The sequence below is a fragment of the Daphnia pulex genome, chromosome 6, assembly GCF_021134715.1.
Source record: "Daphnia pulex isolate KAP4 chromosome 6, ASM2113471v1".
In the NCBI taxonomy this organism is placed as follows: Eukaryota; Metazoa; Arthropoda; class Branchiopoda; order Diplostraca; family Daphniidae; genus Daphnia; species Daphnia pulex.
Genome location: NC_060022.1, coordinates 7134383 through 7150009, shown reverse-complemented (window position 1 = coordinate 7150009; position 15627 = coordinate 7134383). Strand labels below are relative to the sequence as shown.

At 39.0% G+C, this 15627-nt stretch overlaps 1 protein-coding gene and 2 long non-coding RNA genes across 6 annotated transcripts; 2 read left to right on the top strand and 1 right to left on the bottom strand.

Annotated features, from left to right (window-relative positions):
• The first annotated feature begins 1927 nt into the window (after window positions 1-1927).
• On the top strand, window positions 1928-4023 carry LOC124195419. Of its 2 annotated transcripts, none has more exons than XR_006875184.1 (9): window positions 1928-2085; window positions 2149-2207; window positions 2278-2590; window positions 2664-2771; window positions 2840-2968; window positions 3040-3248; window positions 3324-3498; window positions 3557-3812; window positions 3888-4023. It is a non-coding gene; the product is annotated as an uncharacterized LOC124195419 (long non-coding RNA). The 2 variants fall into 2 exon arrangements; XR_006875185.1 differs by having other exon boundaries at window positions 1930-2085; window positions 2278-2465.
• Window positions 4024-5186: 1163 nt separating this feature from the next.
• Window positions 5187-8779, top strand: LOC124195417 (A-kinase anchor protein 7-like). Of its 2 annotated transcripts, none has more exons than XM_046589806.1 (6): window positions 5187-5617; window positions 5685-5821; window positions 5893-6175; window positions 6274-6336; window positions 6410-6494; window positions 6643-8779. In XM_046589806.1, exons 1-5 carry the CDS (start codon window positions 5444-5446, stop codon window positions 6449-6451), a joined length of 699 nt encoding a protein of 232 aa, XP_046445762.1. In that variant the 5' UTR covers window positions 5187-5443; the 3' UTR covers window positions 6452-6494; window positions 6643-8779. The 2 variants fall into 2 exon arrangements, with proteins under 2 accessions (XP_046445762.1, XP_046445763.1); XM_046589807.1 differs by having other exon boundaries at window positions 6574-8779.
• Window positions 8780-8962: 183 nt separating this feature from the next.
• On the bottom strand, window positions 8963-12083 carry LOC124195420. 2 transcript variants are annotated; one of them, XR_006875187.1, is made up of 3 exons: window positions 9917-12083; window positions 9248-9380; window positions 8963-9071 (listed from the first exon to the last, which is right to left on the bottom strand). It is a non-coding gene; the product is annotated as an uncharacterized LOC124195420 (long non-coding RNA). The 2 variants fall into 2 exon arrangements; XR_006875186.1 differs by lacking the exon at window positions 9917-12083 and having other exon boundaries at window positions 9248-9910.
• Between the last annotated feature and the right edge of the window lie 3544 nt (window positions 12084-15627).

Here is a 15627-nt window from a genome sequence, read left to right as displayed (position 1 = left end):
TCCTTATATAAAATAAAAAGTCTGTTCTATTTTATTTACTTTTTGTAAAAATAACACACACACAGCACCGCATATAGCAATCCATCAATTGGGCGGGACTGGAAAATTTTACCAAAAAGAAAAAGGTGATGATATTGGACACTTGTATGGAGAATAATAACACACATAGTAGATACTATGGTCTATAGTAGTAGTCGTAGTGCTGTGGGTAAAGGGGCACGTGTAAAAGTTACACCATAAATAATATATGCACAAAGTCGGGCTGGGAGCGGTGAAACCTCGTTATAAATAAACTATATCCAGCAAGAGAGCCGGAAGGTTTCAAAATGACGAATGACTCCTTTTGATATTCATCATATTCGGCTGAACTGGTGGTGGTGGTGGCCATTGTGTGTGAAAGTTCACAACATCAAAATTTCGCTCATTTTGTTTCGATCGAAAAAATCGACCCGCATACATAATAAAATTGGAATAATAATTTCCCCGTCTGATTGAAAAATTTAAAAAAAGTTGATTGAAAAATTAAATTTTTTGTCTCATTAGCATATAGCTAGTATAGAGAAAACAAGGTCAAATATTACACAATCGAACCAGTGAGAAAAGACATGTAAAAATCAGACACTAGTGCACAATGAAGGTGGGTATACAGCGGCTCCTTATTAGGAGAAGACGTCGTAATTAGTTAGACTCTAGCAGCTACTAGATGTTCCAGGAGAGAGAGAGAGTTCTCTCTATTGTTACACACACCCATATAAACAAGAAAGGAGTTCTTCTTCTTCTAACCTCTTTGAACTGAACCCCGAGCTAGCGCCATGTCACAGAGTGTATAACTCTCTCCTTATATTCTCGGGGGAGCTCGTGCTTGTTCTTCATCATCATCACCAATTGAATTATAACAAGGCTAATACGCAAATCCCCTGGAACTACCCGAGAAGAATCTTTTTCTGTCCAAGAACCATTGCGTTTGGAAAAATAGTAAAAAAATGAATATTTTAACTGTTGGGAAACCGTTCATTTTCGCGTTTTTCTTGATGTGAAAAAGACGAATAAAATTTGGAAAGTTTAATGGCAAATGTGTGTAATAAATACTTTAAGATATTAACATACACTCGTTCAAAAGAGGGCTACTTAGCTACTTATAAGTTGAGAAACGCTTCATACGAAGTAACCGTAGTTACCTTCGCAACCGCCGATTGTTGTTAGATTAGCAGGTTGTTCAACGTTTTCGACGATAAAATTATGTCTGAGACTGGGGTTGAACCTTAGACTTTAAAAACAGAAACGCTGTGCGCTAACCACTTCACCGATACGTTTGACTATACTATTAACTCTACTTTGGTCGTTGCATTAACTACAGAAATGCAGATGCACCTTATGCCTCTCGTCTTTGTAAAACATGTACAGCATATAGATTTCAAAAATGCAAACTAAGAATGCTTTCTCGCGTATTTTCCCAGACAAAACTACTTTACTGTTTTTCTTCGACCGTTTCTCAGCGCAATGTGTCCCTCTCCAGTCTTATATTGGCGCAGCAATGGTTGAAAAACAAACAAGCTTCAAGCGCATCCATCGAAGTTCCTGAAGGGATGGTTAAAGGCGCCTTTAAAAAAAGCCAGTGCCACCATTAACTAATGGTAGCGTTGGAAACTCGAGATTTTAATTTAAAACTTTCATCACCGTCTCCCGTCGTTAGCTTTTAACTGTCGGTCAACAGTTTCAGAATAATGTTTTACTGTCATCTGTCTGACAAGAAAAGACTTCAAATATACTAGGATAACTAGGAAATTTTGTTGGATCGTGTCAGATTTATGCGGGTTTTTTGTTGTTTTTTGCAAGATTTTGCGGGATTTTGAAGATAATCGTGCAAGAAAAAGTGCAGGATTTTTCAAAAAAAAAACGGATTTTCGGGACTTTTTAGGCAACCCTGCACGACTTTGCTATTTCAGAAGTGGCAGCACTGGCTATCTGTCAAATCAGGATCTGGACCAAAGTGTTGACTCGAATACATACACAGAGTGTTGGCAAGCTATTTTATCATGGAGTTAGTGACACATTGTAAACATTCCAATGTGCTGCCTAGAAAAGGTGAAGATTGGTATGCTTTCTTAATTTATATATTGTCATTAATGTAATACATATTTTTCACAGAGCACGCAACATCCCAATCTAATTGCTTTATGCTGGTATTCCTCCATTACCTAATCATTGTATGTCAAATGTTTGCTCATTTGTCTGTTTATTACGGCATTTTATTTATTTCATTTGTGCTTTGTTTAGATTCTGACTGATAACATGCTAGCCATGCTGATGCCAGCAAGAAATACTCCTCGATTGTCCCCCATCCACTTTCTTGGATCTGAACTTCTGGGATTGTTTGTTCATATAAGTTTACTCGCTGGCTGCCACATTTTGCTTCCCATGTGAGATCTATTGAATTTCACGTGTGTTGATGGTGTGGAATCCTGGTATTGCTAACTATTAGCTCTAGTCTAAATTTGGTCTTGTTGCCGATTTTTTTTGGCACAATACTTTCCCTCCAGAAGCCGGTCTTTAGTGAACTATTGAGGTTCTTGATCCAAAATATTCATTGGTGCATAACTTAGTAGTACTGCAACTTTTACAGATAGATTCTCATTATGATTTACTGTTTTTGTTCTTTTCAGATTCACTGGCCTATTAGCACGAAATGTGGTAAAACCCTTTTGAGAAGAGCCTTGCTGTGCCAAACTTTAAAGTTCTGTTGATCTTCGACATACCAAGAACTTTCCCAGGTAAAGTTGAAAATTTAAGATGTCGAGAAAGTTTTGGATTTACTCTAACTCTCTGTGCATGCTAAAAGGAATTCGAAGGAAGTTCTATTGGCAGCTTATGTTCACTGGCAAATGCTGCGTGACACATTACGACACACAAAACAAGCCTAGACGCCCATTTATTCCACATCAAACATCTCTTTATCCTTCTTGACCAGGTTGTAACCGTGTCATATTTCATTATATTAAAGCGCTGGTCATGATTCATCATTATATTGTTCATTTACAGATAACTCCTTTTCAAGTCGACTTAAAAGTAGCGGTCGACGAAATAGCGGGCAGCAGAGTGCCGATTTGACTGTTGGGAACGTTACATTGGAGCACTTCCACCACTTTGAAAAATTTGTGACATCTAATGTGAAGCTGCCCCTTCAACACGACAACCAAATTGAAGATCTCGATTGGGCTTTAGCCAACAACGATCTATCGATTGCAATGGTAAGATTGGCTGTATTTTATAAAAGCACCTATATGTTTACTCTAACCTTACCATGCAATTTGTTTTAAATACAGTGTGCCTTTTTTTCAAAAATCTTGAAAACCGTGTCATCTCGCGATCAAATATCGAAGATGTTGATGTGCAAACTCTTCACCAATTCATTGTGATCAAAGATTCAATGGAAAAAAAGAGGAAACGACAGGCGTCCAGGATTCGGTCATCTGACCAATCTGATTGCAGTTATGGGAGGTTAGTTTTTCCCTCAAGTCCTCACATAACTTGTTATTGATTATATATTTTTTATTAGTTATTATTAACATCATACGGGAAATCAACAATAAGGCACCTAAAGTGGACTTCAAAGAGCTAATAGGAACCATCCAAAGCGCTCGTCGCATCTTGTCGTTCGAGTTAAAAAACAAAGAATTGAATCAATTCGAAGTCCCAGACGAGGTAGAAGGGCACAGAGCCGATCGTAAAACCCAACTCGCTGTAGACAGCAGAATGGCAGAACTGTACAACGCCATCCTGAATTTTGAACTAAATTAGCGGTTTATGTACAAGTACGTTGTACCTACACCACAAAAATTATTGATTTATCGCTCGCTATATGCTCAATAACATTTTCTTGTCTACAGGTCATCTGTGTTAAGCAGTTATTGATTCCTCAAGTACTTCCCGTGTTTAATTGCTCATTTCATTGCTCATTTAAGAATTTTTTTGACGTTTCAGTTTAAGCAATAGGACAATACATTTGAGAATCCCGGAGTAAAACATCTCTTTGTCTTTTCTGTTATCATTATACTCTTTAAACATCGCCATAAGCGTCATAAATATGCATGTAGCCGGTATTCCCTTACAGATTAATTGCTGATTTTGATGGGATCTTCAAACGCATTTTTAATGAACATTTATATAGTTACTTTATTGTAAAATAGTGTAAACAAGTGCAGAATGCACGTGTCTCTTTTACATTTTCAAAATTGATTTCAAACAGTAAATCCATTCGAAAAATGCATTTTTTCTACAAAATTCATAGGAAAAATTCTGCTCGGGTAGTTTGTCTCATTTACTCTAGTGGTCGTGTTATTATTACACCTCGTTATTGTTTGCATCTTTTTGTATATTTTTTGGAACAATTTTGAGTTTAATTTTTGGGTGGGTACCCTGAGGCCTTGATAGTATAAGTAGAGAGAGTTCTAAGCTACATTGGCAGTATCATTTTGATGGTTTTTAATATGTTGCAGAGTCAGGGCGCATTCACTATATAATAATATTCTATGCTGCTCAGCATCCAAGTATTTCTAATGGGACCCCTGTGTGATTTTTACATCAGAGACTTTCACTCCATTTAAGGCAGAGACTCAATAAGGCACAAGCTAAGCTGAAACAACACACAATATATACTTATAAAACGTGCGCCATTTTGGCGACAAGAAATTCCGTTGTTCTTTATTAGACTAGAGAACCTTGGAATTTATTTTTAATCATTCCCACCAACTGCAAAAAGTTTAATTTCTTGTGTGAGAAATAGTTAAACTTTCGTGATTTTATTAGTTAAGAAACTTTTTTTTAACAACGGTTTTTCTTCTAGCTTTCTTACCGATATATTACCCCCGGTCATAATAACGGGCTTGAATTTTTTATTTTTTCGGTTTGTGAATATATCACCGGTCTCTTTATTATTTCCTTTCGATTTTGTGTGTTGACGATTCCGACTGGAGAGATTTTCTCACGAATGTTTTTGTTCTCTCTGACGGCCATTGTTGGTGAAGAATGAGCGTCCAGCGTGAATACAATCGAAAAATTCTTTGTGTGACTGACGTGACCGTCTTTTATTTTCTTCCGACTTCTTGTTTGACCTACATTTATTCCAACACCAACAGTCCAACACACATGAGACATGAGTCATCGACGAGTTCAATTACCCAGCAATCTGGCGACAACGCTTTCTTTTTTCTTCTTCGTCTGTAATTTTCCGAAAGAAATTGACAGCAACAACAACAACAACATTTATAAATAAATACCCATCATCAACGGATCACTTTCTCTCTGCTGGTTGTCAGGTGAAAACGTTGCCGGTACGCTTTTTTACCAGAGAGAAGAGAAAGAAAAAGATAAAAACCGTACGTAACGTGACAATTGCTGTGTGGGGTTTGGCTTTGTCTCGACTACGCGCCACCTGCTGTTGCATATGCACTTTTTAACGACTTTTTTCCACCTTAAAATATTACACTTCATCAAGAACTACAGGGAGATGAGCGGCGGCCCGGTACTTCGGAATTCCAAATGGAAGAAAGGGCACGCGTCTAAAAATAAGACGCCCAGGGCCAATCACTTCTTTGCTATCCAAATTTTGGATTGTCAGGTATCAATCAAAATTCAAAAGCATATGTCCAGTTTGTCTGTGGTGGTTACATTTCAATTCTTGGCAGATCGTGGAAGCAGTCCACAACGTTCACAGGACCATATTGGAGCAGGAACCCGAGTTGAGCAGCGCCCTGGTGTCTCCATCAACTCTCCACATCACGCTGGCAGTTGCACACCTGTCCAGCCCAGAGGATTTGGTCAGGTGATTAACGTGTGTGTTGCACAGCAGAGGAGAGGCCGGCAAGCAGCAACTGTCCATTTGTCTTTGACAAGGGCCAATCAGGTTCTGGAGGAAACGGTGAGAGTCTTCTCGACTTCCAGGCTACAAACTCAACAGCTGGACCTCCACTTGGCACAGGTTGGCCACTTTGACAACAAAGTCATCTACGCCAGTGTGAAAGAAGAAAGTGAAGGCACAGAGCACCTTAATCATCTTTCCAAATCGTTACGTGAACGTTGCCAAACGGCCGTCCTCATCACGCTAATAGACGGGGACAGATTCACGCCGCACGTAACTCTCCTCAAATTGTCCAAAGATCCCAGCCTTAATCGAAAAGTAAAAAAAAAAAAATCGCCTTTGGCGGTATACGTGAATTACATGGGAAATAGTCATTAATTAAATTTTGTTTTTCTTCTTTTTTCGGTTTTTCTTAGGGGATCAAGGCTGTGGCCTCCCATTTGTACGAAAAACACGTTGATTGCGTCTTCGGTCGACAGGTAACAACAAAATATTCACGCAGTGCCGAATCAGCTGATATTCCCAAGGTTAAAAATTCTATTTTGGTGGCAGGTGGTTGAGAGCGTTCAGTTGCTGTCGATGACAGATCTCTAGGACGAAAAAGGCTACTACGCTCTTAAAGGCGAATTCCATTTCGGTACATAGTCAAAAATCCCTTTTAAAATATTATCAAAAAGCCCCACACACACAAACTCTGTTGTGTGTGGCAAATCTAGCAGCAGCAGCAGCCGAGAAACTACTTTTATGTTAATCATTTTTGGAATGTCAAACATTCGATCAAGCAGGAACGGCAGAAGCAGGAGCAGATGAGATAAGAACAGCAGCGAGACTCGATCAAAGAAGATGCAGTACTACCAAACTCCCCTGCTGAGAGCTACGACCGTTTCAACGGGAATGTAGGGGCCGAGTGCAACAGCCCATAACGCAGTGGTTGGGCTCATGTTACGACCGTTGCCTTTTAGCCCATCTTCCCAATTACCATTCCGGCTTTCAGCCAGATATACTACACACACACTGTGTAGTATGAATGTGTAACGAAGCGTTGCTCCGCACAGCTGATGATGCTGCAACCTGACGCCGCCCGGCGCCAGTAATACTGTAGCTACTGTAGAACTAGAGCTACCCATAAATCGTGTGTAAATGTGTACGTTCCCATAGTGTTAGGCCTACCCCAGAATAGTATTGACAAGCGGTCATTCCACACGTCAACTTACTTGGGGGTACCCTTAACACAGGGCGACTATTATTGAATAATGTGCCTTTGTCTCTTGACTCTGTCTTAACTAGTATAAAAGCCCACCCAATGCAGTTCTTCTTCAGTCAATGCCAGGCCGTTCAGTCGGTCTAGTGTTGGCTCACTTCTTCTAGAGCTCAGTCCTTCTGGCTCGTTTCTGTAGTCAGTTACCGCTAGTTGTGCAGGCGAGATGGCCGTCTGTACACTGGTAGCAATTGGCTATGCACTGTTCTGTCATATATCTGACCTTATTTGTATTATTTGTTGAATGCATTTGCCCGTCTCATGCTGGAGAAGTCTCGCACTCCACATGTAGTCACGTGAAACTAATATGATTAATACAGATTATGTCCCTTTTTAAATTCATCTTATTCGGTGACGTTTCGCAATACGTTACATCTGGTGGCAGCGATCATCTAACTCATCACTCCCAAGAGACTGGTAAACCTTGGCCAACCGGCAACCGCTCACCTACCACTCAAAGAACGGCCATACACAGCACGCACGACCATCCCACGTCAAGCATCACGATCATCCCAATTCAGCATCACGATTATCACACTTCAAGCATCACGACCATCCCTGGCAGACCAACCGACGAGAATCCGCTCAACACTGACAATTTTTCTTAGAGTAAACTGTATCAGTAATAATACAGTCGAAGTAATCAAGCGCAATCGGAAGTGAAACAAGTTCAATGACAAATTCAATCGAAACGGGAAAGAAACGATTCAAATGTTAAATGTTCCAATGTGTATCTCAATGTCAGTAATGTGCAGTTTTTGAATTTTGGGATTACGAGACGTAATCCAACGGTCCGGGGAATGATGTAACGAAGCGTTGCTCCGCACAGCTGATGATGCTGCAACCTGACGCCGCCCGGCGCCAGTAATACTGTAGCTACTGTAGAACTAGAGCTACCCATAAATCGTGTGTAAATGTGTACGTTCCCATAGTGTTAGGCCTACCCCAGAATAGTATTGACAAGCGGTCATTCCACACGTCAACTTACTTGGGGGTACCCTTAACACAGGGCGACTATTATTGAATAATGTGCCTTTGTCTCTTGACTCTGCCTTAACTAGTATAAAAGCCCACCCAATGCAGTTCTTCTTCAGTCAATGCCAGGCCGTTCAGTCGGTCTAGTGTTGGCTCACTTCTTCTAGAGCTCAGTCCTTCTGGCTCGTTTCTGTAGTCAGTTACCGCTAGTTGTGCAGGCGAGATGGCCGTCTGTACACTGGTAGCAATTGGCTATGCACTGTTCTGTCATATATCTGACCTTATTTGTATTATTTGTTGAATGCATTTGCCCGTCTCATGCTGGAGAAGTCTCGCACTCCACATGTAGTCACGTGAAACTAATATGATTAATACAGATTATGTCCCTTTTTAAATTCATCTTATTCGGTGACGTTTCGCAATACGTTACAAATGCGAGTACAAATGAGTTCCTCGTGTTTTCTTTATGGCGCATTTCCCTTGGCAAAATGCTGCATCACAGTGTGCATCTTCCCTATGCATATATTTCTTTCCCCCTGTGTACTTTTGATGGCTCGTTTCGAATAACTTTTACCAAATTTGCCTGCGTTTCTTTTTGTATGTTTTGACCCGTCGTGTTATTTTCTTCTTTAAATAACAATATGTTAACCAGGAGACGTACTGGTAATAAAAATTCTGATGACACGGTACTAGCTTTTTCTTATACTCGTTTCCAAGAACCCTAACTTGACAAAATTGACATAAAATGGGGAATTCCGAGAAGAGACGCGTGTAATTTACATCGGCGCACGTCAGCACTTTACTAACAAGCACATTCTTACATTCCGATAAATTAACGACTGATTAACAAGAATTGACAAAAAAATGCCGTATGCAATTTAAATTTTGTATTTTAAAATCAATAAATACAAGCTAGACTATTTAAACTTTTAAAATTGTTCTCACCCATCTTCGTTCAGGACACAAGACAGGTGGGAAATCCTGTAAAAATAAAAATCTTTTTAAGAACCAATGTTTTAAAATATTTAACAATTTCACAAAAGAAACATCTCATAGTTAGGTAATTTTGTCAGCGCAAAAAGCCACAAACACTCTGAATGTGAACAGTATTTGAAATCATTGATCACAAAATGACAACGAAATAGAAATTTTCTTACCATGTTGAAAGATCCGTTTGAGAGGTGACGTAGTAGTAGACATTTTCCCTCAAGTCCTTTTAGTCATGTCCAGTCAAGAAAATCTCACTATGGCTGGGAATATTCGAGCAATGAAATCCATGTTTATCAATGCCTGCAAATTGCATCAAGAGAAACATTTAGTAACACAATAGTCGCTTAATTAGAAATGATTTCATTGGGTAATAAAAATAGTTTTCTAGGGTACGCAAGAAGAATGGTGGGCAATTCACGACATTCCCACGTGTGGAGCTCGTACTTTTACCGTTGGATACATTCACAATCTGTATCAACCCAGAAACCTCAAATTGCCGTTTATTTCTTTTTTCGTTTTTTAAACATTTAATAATTAGGAAAAATAGAATGCTATGGCATGAAAACGATTACATAAAATTTTTATACGTAATTCTTAATCCGTAAAATTCTTTCCCGAATAAGTTCTATGTTCCTTAAGAAAACTTAAAATCCATCTATTGATCTTAGCAGACGAATTTCATTCGTTTCCATTTTTTTCCTTCAACCCCAAAATGCCTCGCCCTAGATCCCTTCGGGAAATAACCCGAAAAATATTTTTCTTTTTCTCTTATTGTTTTAACCAAAACACACCGGAATTCCGGCAAATATGGAAATTAAATCTAAAAAAAACCTGACCTCAATTTGTTTAAAGAGTGTGCCATTGTCGGATGACGGATGAGATGACGGATCTTCTAGACGGACGATTAATCGCTGAATCACTGACGAAGAACCATCCGAATCGACGACAGACAACCGGAAAAACAACACTAAAACAATCACAATTAATTTCACGACCACCATTTTTTCCAAAAAATCAAATTTTTCTTTTTTCGGCGATTAAGTTAAATTTATTTTCTCGGAAAATTTTGAAAAAAAATTCACAAAAATTTTCTCGTCTAATCCGTGGGACGTTTCATGATTTAAAATTTGGTTGTTGGTAAAAGTTCACTGAATTAAAAAATAGTAACAAAGTTTTTTCAAAAAAACGACACGCACAGACACGTCCTTCTGGGGCAACCGACAGGCAGACACTGAAAAGCTGCTGGTAGCCTGGTACCCGCACAGCACAGCTGACAAGGTGGTGGTGGCATGGTGTATTAGTATTGTAATGAAGCGTCCGCTTAGATAGCGCGCGCTGAATTATTATACTATTTTATTTGAATATTATTCACGCATACCATATATAGTCATGTGCGAAACAAGCGCTATAGTTATTTTGGCCAAGCTTTTATTGTATACGCTTCATGTACTGCTTCTTCCATTATTATAATTTTATTATGCTTAAACCAGCTTAATTAGAATTATGAAGCTAGATTTGCAGCTACAAACACGTTTGTTTGCAGCTGCCAATCTGGAATGTTCTTACCTTTGTTCTCGATTTGCAAACATTTATATTTAGCATTTTGTACGAGGGTTTATAAGGAACTCTCGATCTGCCAGCTTCAGTTCCTTTCAGTCTCTTTCAGTTCCAGTTCAGTCTTAGTTCTCTTCCAGTCTTTAGTTCTTGATTTACTTCCGTCTTGTGTTCCTGTTCTAGTCTTAATTTATCTTAGTTCCCTTCTTCAATCGTGTCTAACAGTTACCGGTCCCTTCTTGTGTACCGAGAATTATTAGTGTTGAGCTCTGTGTTGAGTTCTAGTGCTGTGTCAACAAGTGTCTTATCCTGTCTCCTATTTCTTCTATTTTTCATCTCAGTAACGGTATGTTATTCTTAATTATTATTTGTGCTACTAGTTATTAGTGTTAGTCCAATACATCGGCTTGTGGGTAAAACGCCTCTGGTTGTTTATTCTTTATTATTTTTAGTCTTCTCTTTGTAAAGTTATTCCGTCCGAGAGGATGGATCTTTACATAATGGTGGCAGCGATTTTAGAACTCACCCACAATGTTGAATAATGATGTATTTGGTGCTAGACCTAAACTTGTACGCACGCCTATTATAAGTGTATCGAATCCCTTGTACAACGTTGTTGAAGTCGAGATCCATGCCCCACCTGTTTCCCCGATTCCGTTGAATTCTGTAGTTTCTGATTGTCAAGAAAGTTTTGCAAATATTGTCGATACTGGAAGTGCGAAGCTCATCCAGGATCCTGTCCGGAAAATTCAGGGATCTACCGATAAAGAATTAAGAACCAGGGTGTACAGTGAAATCCAGAAAAAACTTAGATCATACTCCGGTTATCAGCAAGTAGATCCGTTATTAAAAACACCCCCACGTAGACAATGGATTCGCGAAGAAGAAACAGTTTTTAAAAGTAGTGACGACGTTTCCTCCCCTTTGTTGCCTTATCTCACTGATTCTTCCACGCCCAAATCTTCTCGTCGAATTACACCAATAATAGAGTGGACACGTCGTCTCTCAAATCTTTTCAAAGAGAAAACAACGAATGGCAGACCATTTCGAAATTCAATCGAACAGATTAGTAGCGGAACAAATAGAATTTCGGATTCGAAGAACAGTAGAAGGAGTAATACTAGGGCCGAATGCAGTTTATCCGAAAGTAGTTCATCTACTTCCATCATTAATCTTAGCTTTGAAGAACTTAGAGGAAAGAAAGACAGATTTTCAAAAAAACAGTCAAGCAGTCTGGACGCAATTACTTCGGTTATTCCAGAATATTCAGGAGTTGGACACAGAGTCGGAGCTGATAGATCTATCAGCGGCGACGAAGTTAGCAGAGATAACAACCGAATTATCGAAATCCCAACTAGAGTTAACCCAGCCAGAGCTGAGGGAAGCAAGCGGGCCAGTCCGGGGAATCAAGCTGTTGACGGAAGTATTGATAAATTGCGGGAGGAAAACATTGACATTCCTTCTGGGGGAAATTCTGTGTCTTCACGAACTTCTTCCGTTCGTACCAAAAAGAGAAGAACATTTCCTAAATTATTTTCCAAGCCAGGAAATACAAAGAGTAGACGAGGACGGAGATTATCAATCGGTAGTTCAAGAAATTGGAGAAGCGTCTTACTTCGTGCTAGAAAGTTTTATAAATTCACACGCCAATTTTCTGAGAAATATTCAAGCCCTCTACACGTTTCTGAACTTAGTTTACAAATTGGGACAAGTACAATCACTCAACCCAGGGCCATTGGAAACACTCAGGCCGGAGCTGATCAGTCTATCGAACAAATTAAATCAGCTTCCCCAAGTCAAGAGGTTCTCACGCAAAATATCTATCCGGGAGTTAGAATTATTGATCAAGAAAACGAAGAAGAATTTGAAGAAATTAATTTTATTAGCAGTTTCAGCTTCCGAGGAACAAGTCCAGAAAGTGAACAGGCAGAGCCTTCAGGTCAATCAAAGACAATCAGAGAATCAATCAGTCCCGAACCAGAGAAGACGATCACGAGGGAACAGAGCTCTAGCTTGCGTCGAACAAGTCCAGCAGGTGGACAGGCAGAGCCTTCAGGTCAATCAAAGACAATCAGAGAATCAGTCAGTCCCGAACCAGAGAAGACGATCGCGAGGGAACAGAACTCTAGCTTGCGTCGAACCAGTCCAGGTGGACAGACAGAGCCTTCAGAACAATCACAGAGATTTGGAGTGTTACGCAGTACCCAGTCAGAGAAGACGATCACAAAGGAGCAGACGCTCGACGGGATCTTCGCAGATTTTGGAGAATCGCGTAACAGCACCGATACAAACAAGGGAACTGAGCCCATCGAGTCAATCGACTATAGAGACAGAAATAAGAAACAACATAGAAAGATTCCAAGCACGCCTCAGACTAGTCCTAAGCGTAGTGCCAGAATAGAGGATTTTTGTTTATTATCAAACACAAATTTAATTACCAAAATGAATACCAATACTACACCTAGATTTGCAGCAGCTTCAGATCTATCCGCTTTTCAAAAAGATCAATATGTCCGCTCAAGCCTACAATCTTTACCATCTTTTTCTGGAGGTGCTCTCCAGCGATTTGACACTTGGCTAGAAACATTTGAAGCCATCATGTATGACTCTGATATGACGGAAAAAGACACTATTCTAGAATTATATAAGAAAATGACAGATAAGGCACATCGAACTATGAAATATATTTTACACAGTGGGAATGACAAATTTGAGGAAATTAAGGAAAAATTATTGGACCATTTTCACGGAGATGAAACGACAGAGAAGTCTTTAAAAAAGTTTAAAAAAGCAAATAGAAAACCAGGGGAAAAGATTTATGATTTCGCTATTCGTCTTAAGGAACTATTCAGATACGCTTATCCCAAGAATTATGAAGAAGACTCCTTTCAAATTATTTTAAAAGAAAAATTCATAGATGGAATTGATGAAAAATTACAAATGAAAGTTAAATATAAAGAATTCAGAACCTTTGACGAACTTGTTGCCGCAACAAGAAAATATTCGGTTCGTATGGAAGCTATTGAATCCAATAAGGAGAGACACGAATTTGTTAATGCTATCAATCAGACTAGCCACTCGAATAATTCAGAGATACAAGAAATCAAACAGATAGTAAGGGAACAACACGAAACGGTCAATGCCATAGCGTCTGCATTAAAACAGGGGAATAAACAGGCAGAAGAAACAGCTACTGACCAAAGTGAAATTGCTAATTGTATACAAGAACTTTCAAAAGCTGTTAGCTTTCTGTTGACAAAAGACGGAAAACAACAACACGTTCAGAAACAAGTAACCTTTCAAAATCAAATGCCAAATTTTCAGCCAACTTACCCCAATAATGGAAATAGTCTCAGATTGCCTTATAAACCATTTATCAGTAATAATACGCAACCGAATCAGCCTTTTTATAATAGACCAAGTTGGCAGCCTCGACCACCCAGATCACAGCAGTGGCAATAACCGAATCAAAATGCTTTTCAGCAGCCAGGGTTTAGACCAAATTTCCCAACACCTTTTCAAATACCCAATCAACCATCCACTCCGACCCAGCAGTTTACTAGATTTCCACTCATTTGTTTTTCGTGTGGTGTAGAAGGCCATGTAAAGAATAATTGCCCTGTTCCAAGGCAACAGAATTTTCAACCAAATTTTCCATCAAATTTTCAGTCAAATTATCAACCAAATTTTCAGCCAAATCATCAACAAAATTTTCAACAAAGCTTTTCTCAGAATCAACAAGTCGAAGCTTTAGAGTCAGCAAAACCGCCAATTTGTTACAATTGCAGAGGTATCGGACACAAATCATTTGAGTGTCAAATGAAACCAATGGGCCCAGGTCATCCTAATTTACCAGGACCCCCTCCAAGGAAACAGGGAAACCAATAAGTATCAACTGTGGCTTCGGGTCAGTTGATAGTGAGCCTCTTCTTCAATCCCGAAATATTGCTAAGTTAACTACATTAACAAATGAATCAACTCCTCGAATTCCTCTTTCAAGTTTTCAGCGTTCTTTTCAGGCTTTATTTGATACAGGAGCAGCTAGAAGTGTCATGCATTACAATCTTTTTCAATCTCTTCCACAGCGAAGTCGAGGGACCTGCAGCAAACTCGATTTTGATTTATATGATGTACATGACAAAAAATTAAATACGTTTGGACAAGTGATTTTGCCTATATATTATGGAGATGTTAGACTTTTCCAAAATTTTGTGATTAGTGATGGTATTTCAGAAGATTGTATTTTAGGATGGGATGCTATTAGGAAACATGGCTTTACAATTAATGGGGAAAATCAGAGCATTTATCTAGCTAGAGAGGAGCCAGACCAACAAAAAGGCACATCGGGACCAGCGCCCGAAATGACGATTACAGCAAGTCAACGAGTAAAAATACCCCAGCAATCAGTAATGATAATTGAGGCAAAGATGAAAAGATCATTTCCTTATGTCTCTCCTAAAGCGACAGTGGTTTTTACGTCTAATAAAACACTACCAGGTGGTCTAGTAATAAGAGATTTTGTTAGCACCGTTTCGAACGATGGAAAATATAGTTTATTAGTAGAAAATCATTCGATGCATTCTGTTTGTTTACCAAGATCTTCTCAATTAGGAACGATTGAAATTGCGAGTTCAATCATTGGAAAAGTAAAAATAGATTATGATAGTAGTTTAGGGGATAAAACTCAAGTTTGGTTAAACTGTGAGGACCCAGAAAAAGGAAATATGGATAATGATAATAAATTAAGGGATAAAACTCAAGTTTGGTTAAACTGTGAGGACCCAGATAAAGTTGAAATAGATAATGATAGTAGTTTAGGGGATAAAACTCATGATTGTTTAAGACAATACTATGAGGACCCAGAAAGCTTTAAAGAGCCGCAAGGTTATTCACGACGGAACATTGTGGCAGCAGATTTTTTTTGCGAACCTAAGGATTTTTCCCGTCGGATTCTTACGGTGTCAGAAAATATAAATGAGCCAGAGGTTTATCC

Excerpts from the sequence above, each read along its gene's own strand:
- LOC124195417 (XM_046589806.1), top strand. The coding sequence starts at position 5,444 with ATGCACTTTTTAACGACTTTTTTCCACCTTAAAATATTACACTTCATC. Across the intron at positions 5,618-5,684 it reads TCCAAATTTTGGATTGTCAG|ATCGTGGAAGCAGTCCACAA; the intron begins GTATCAATCAAA and ends AATTCTTGGCAG. Across the intron at positions 6,337-6,409 it reads ATTGCGTCTTCGGTCGACAG|GTGGTTGAGAGCGTTCAGTT; the intron begins GTAACAACAAAA and ends TTTTGGTGGCAG.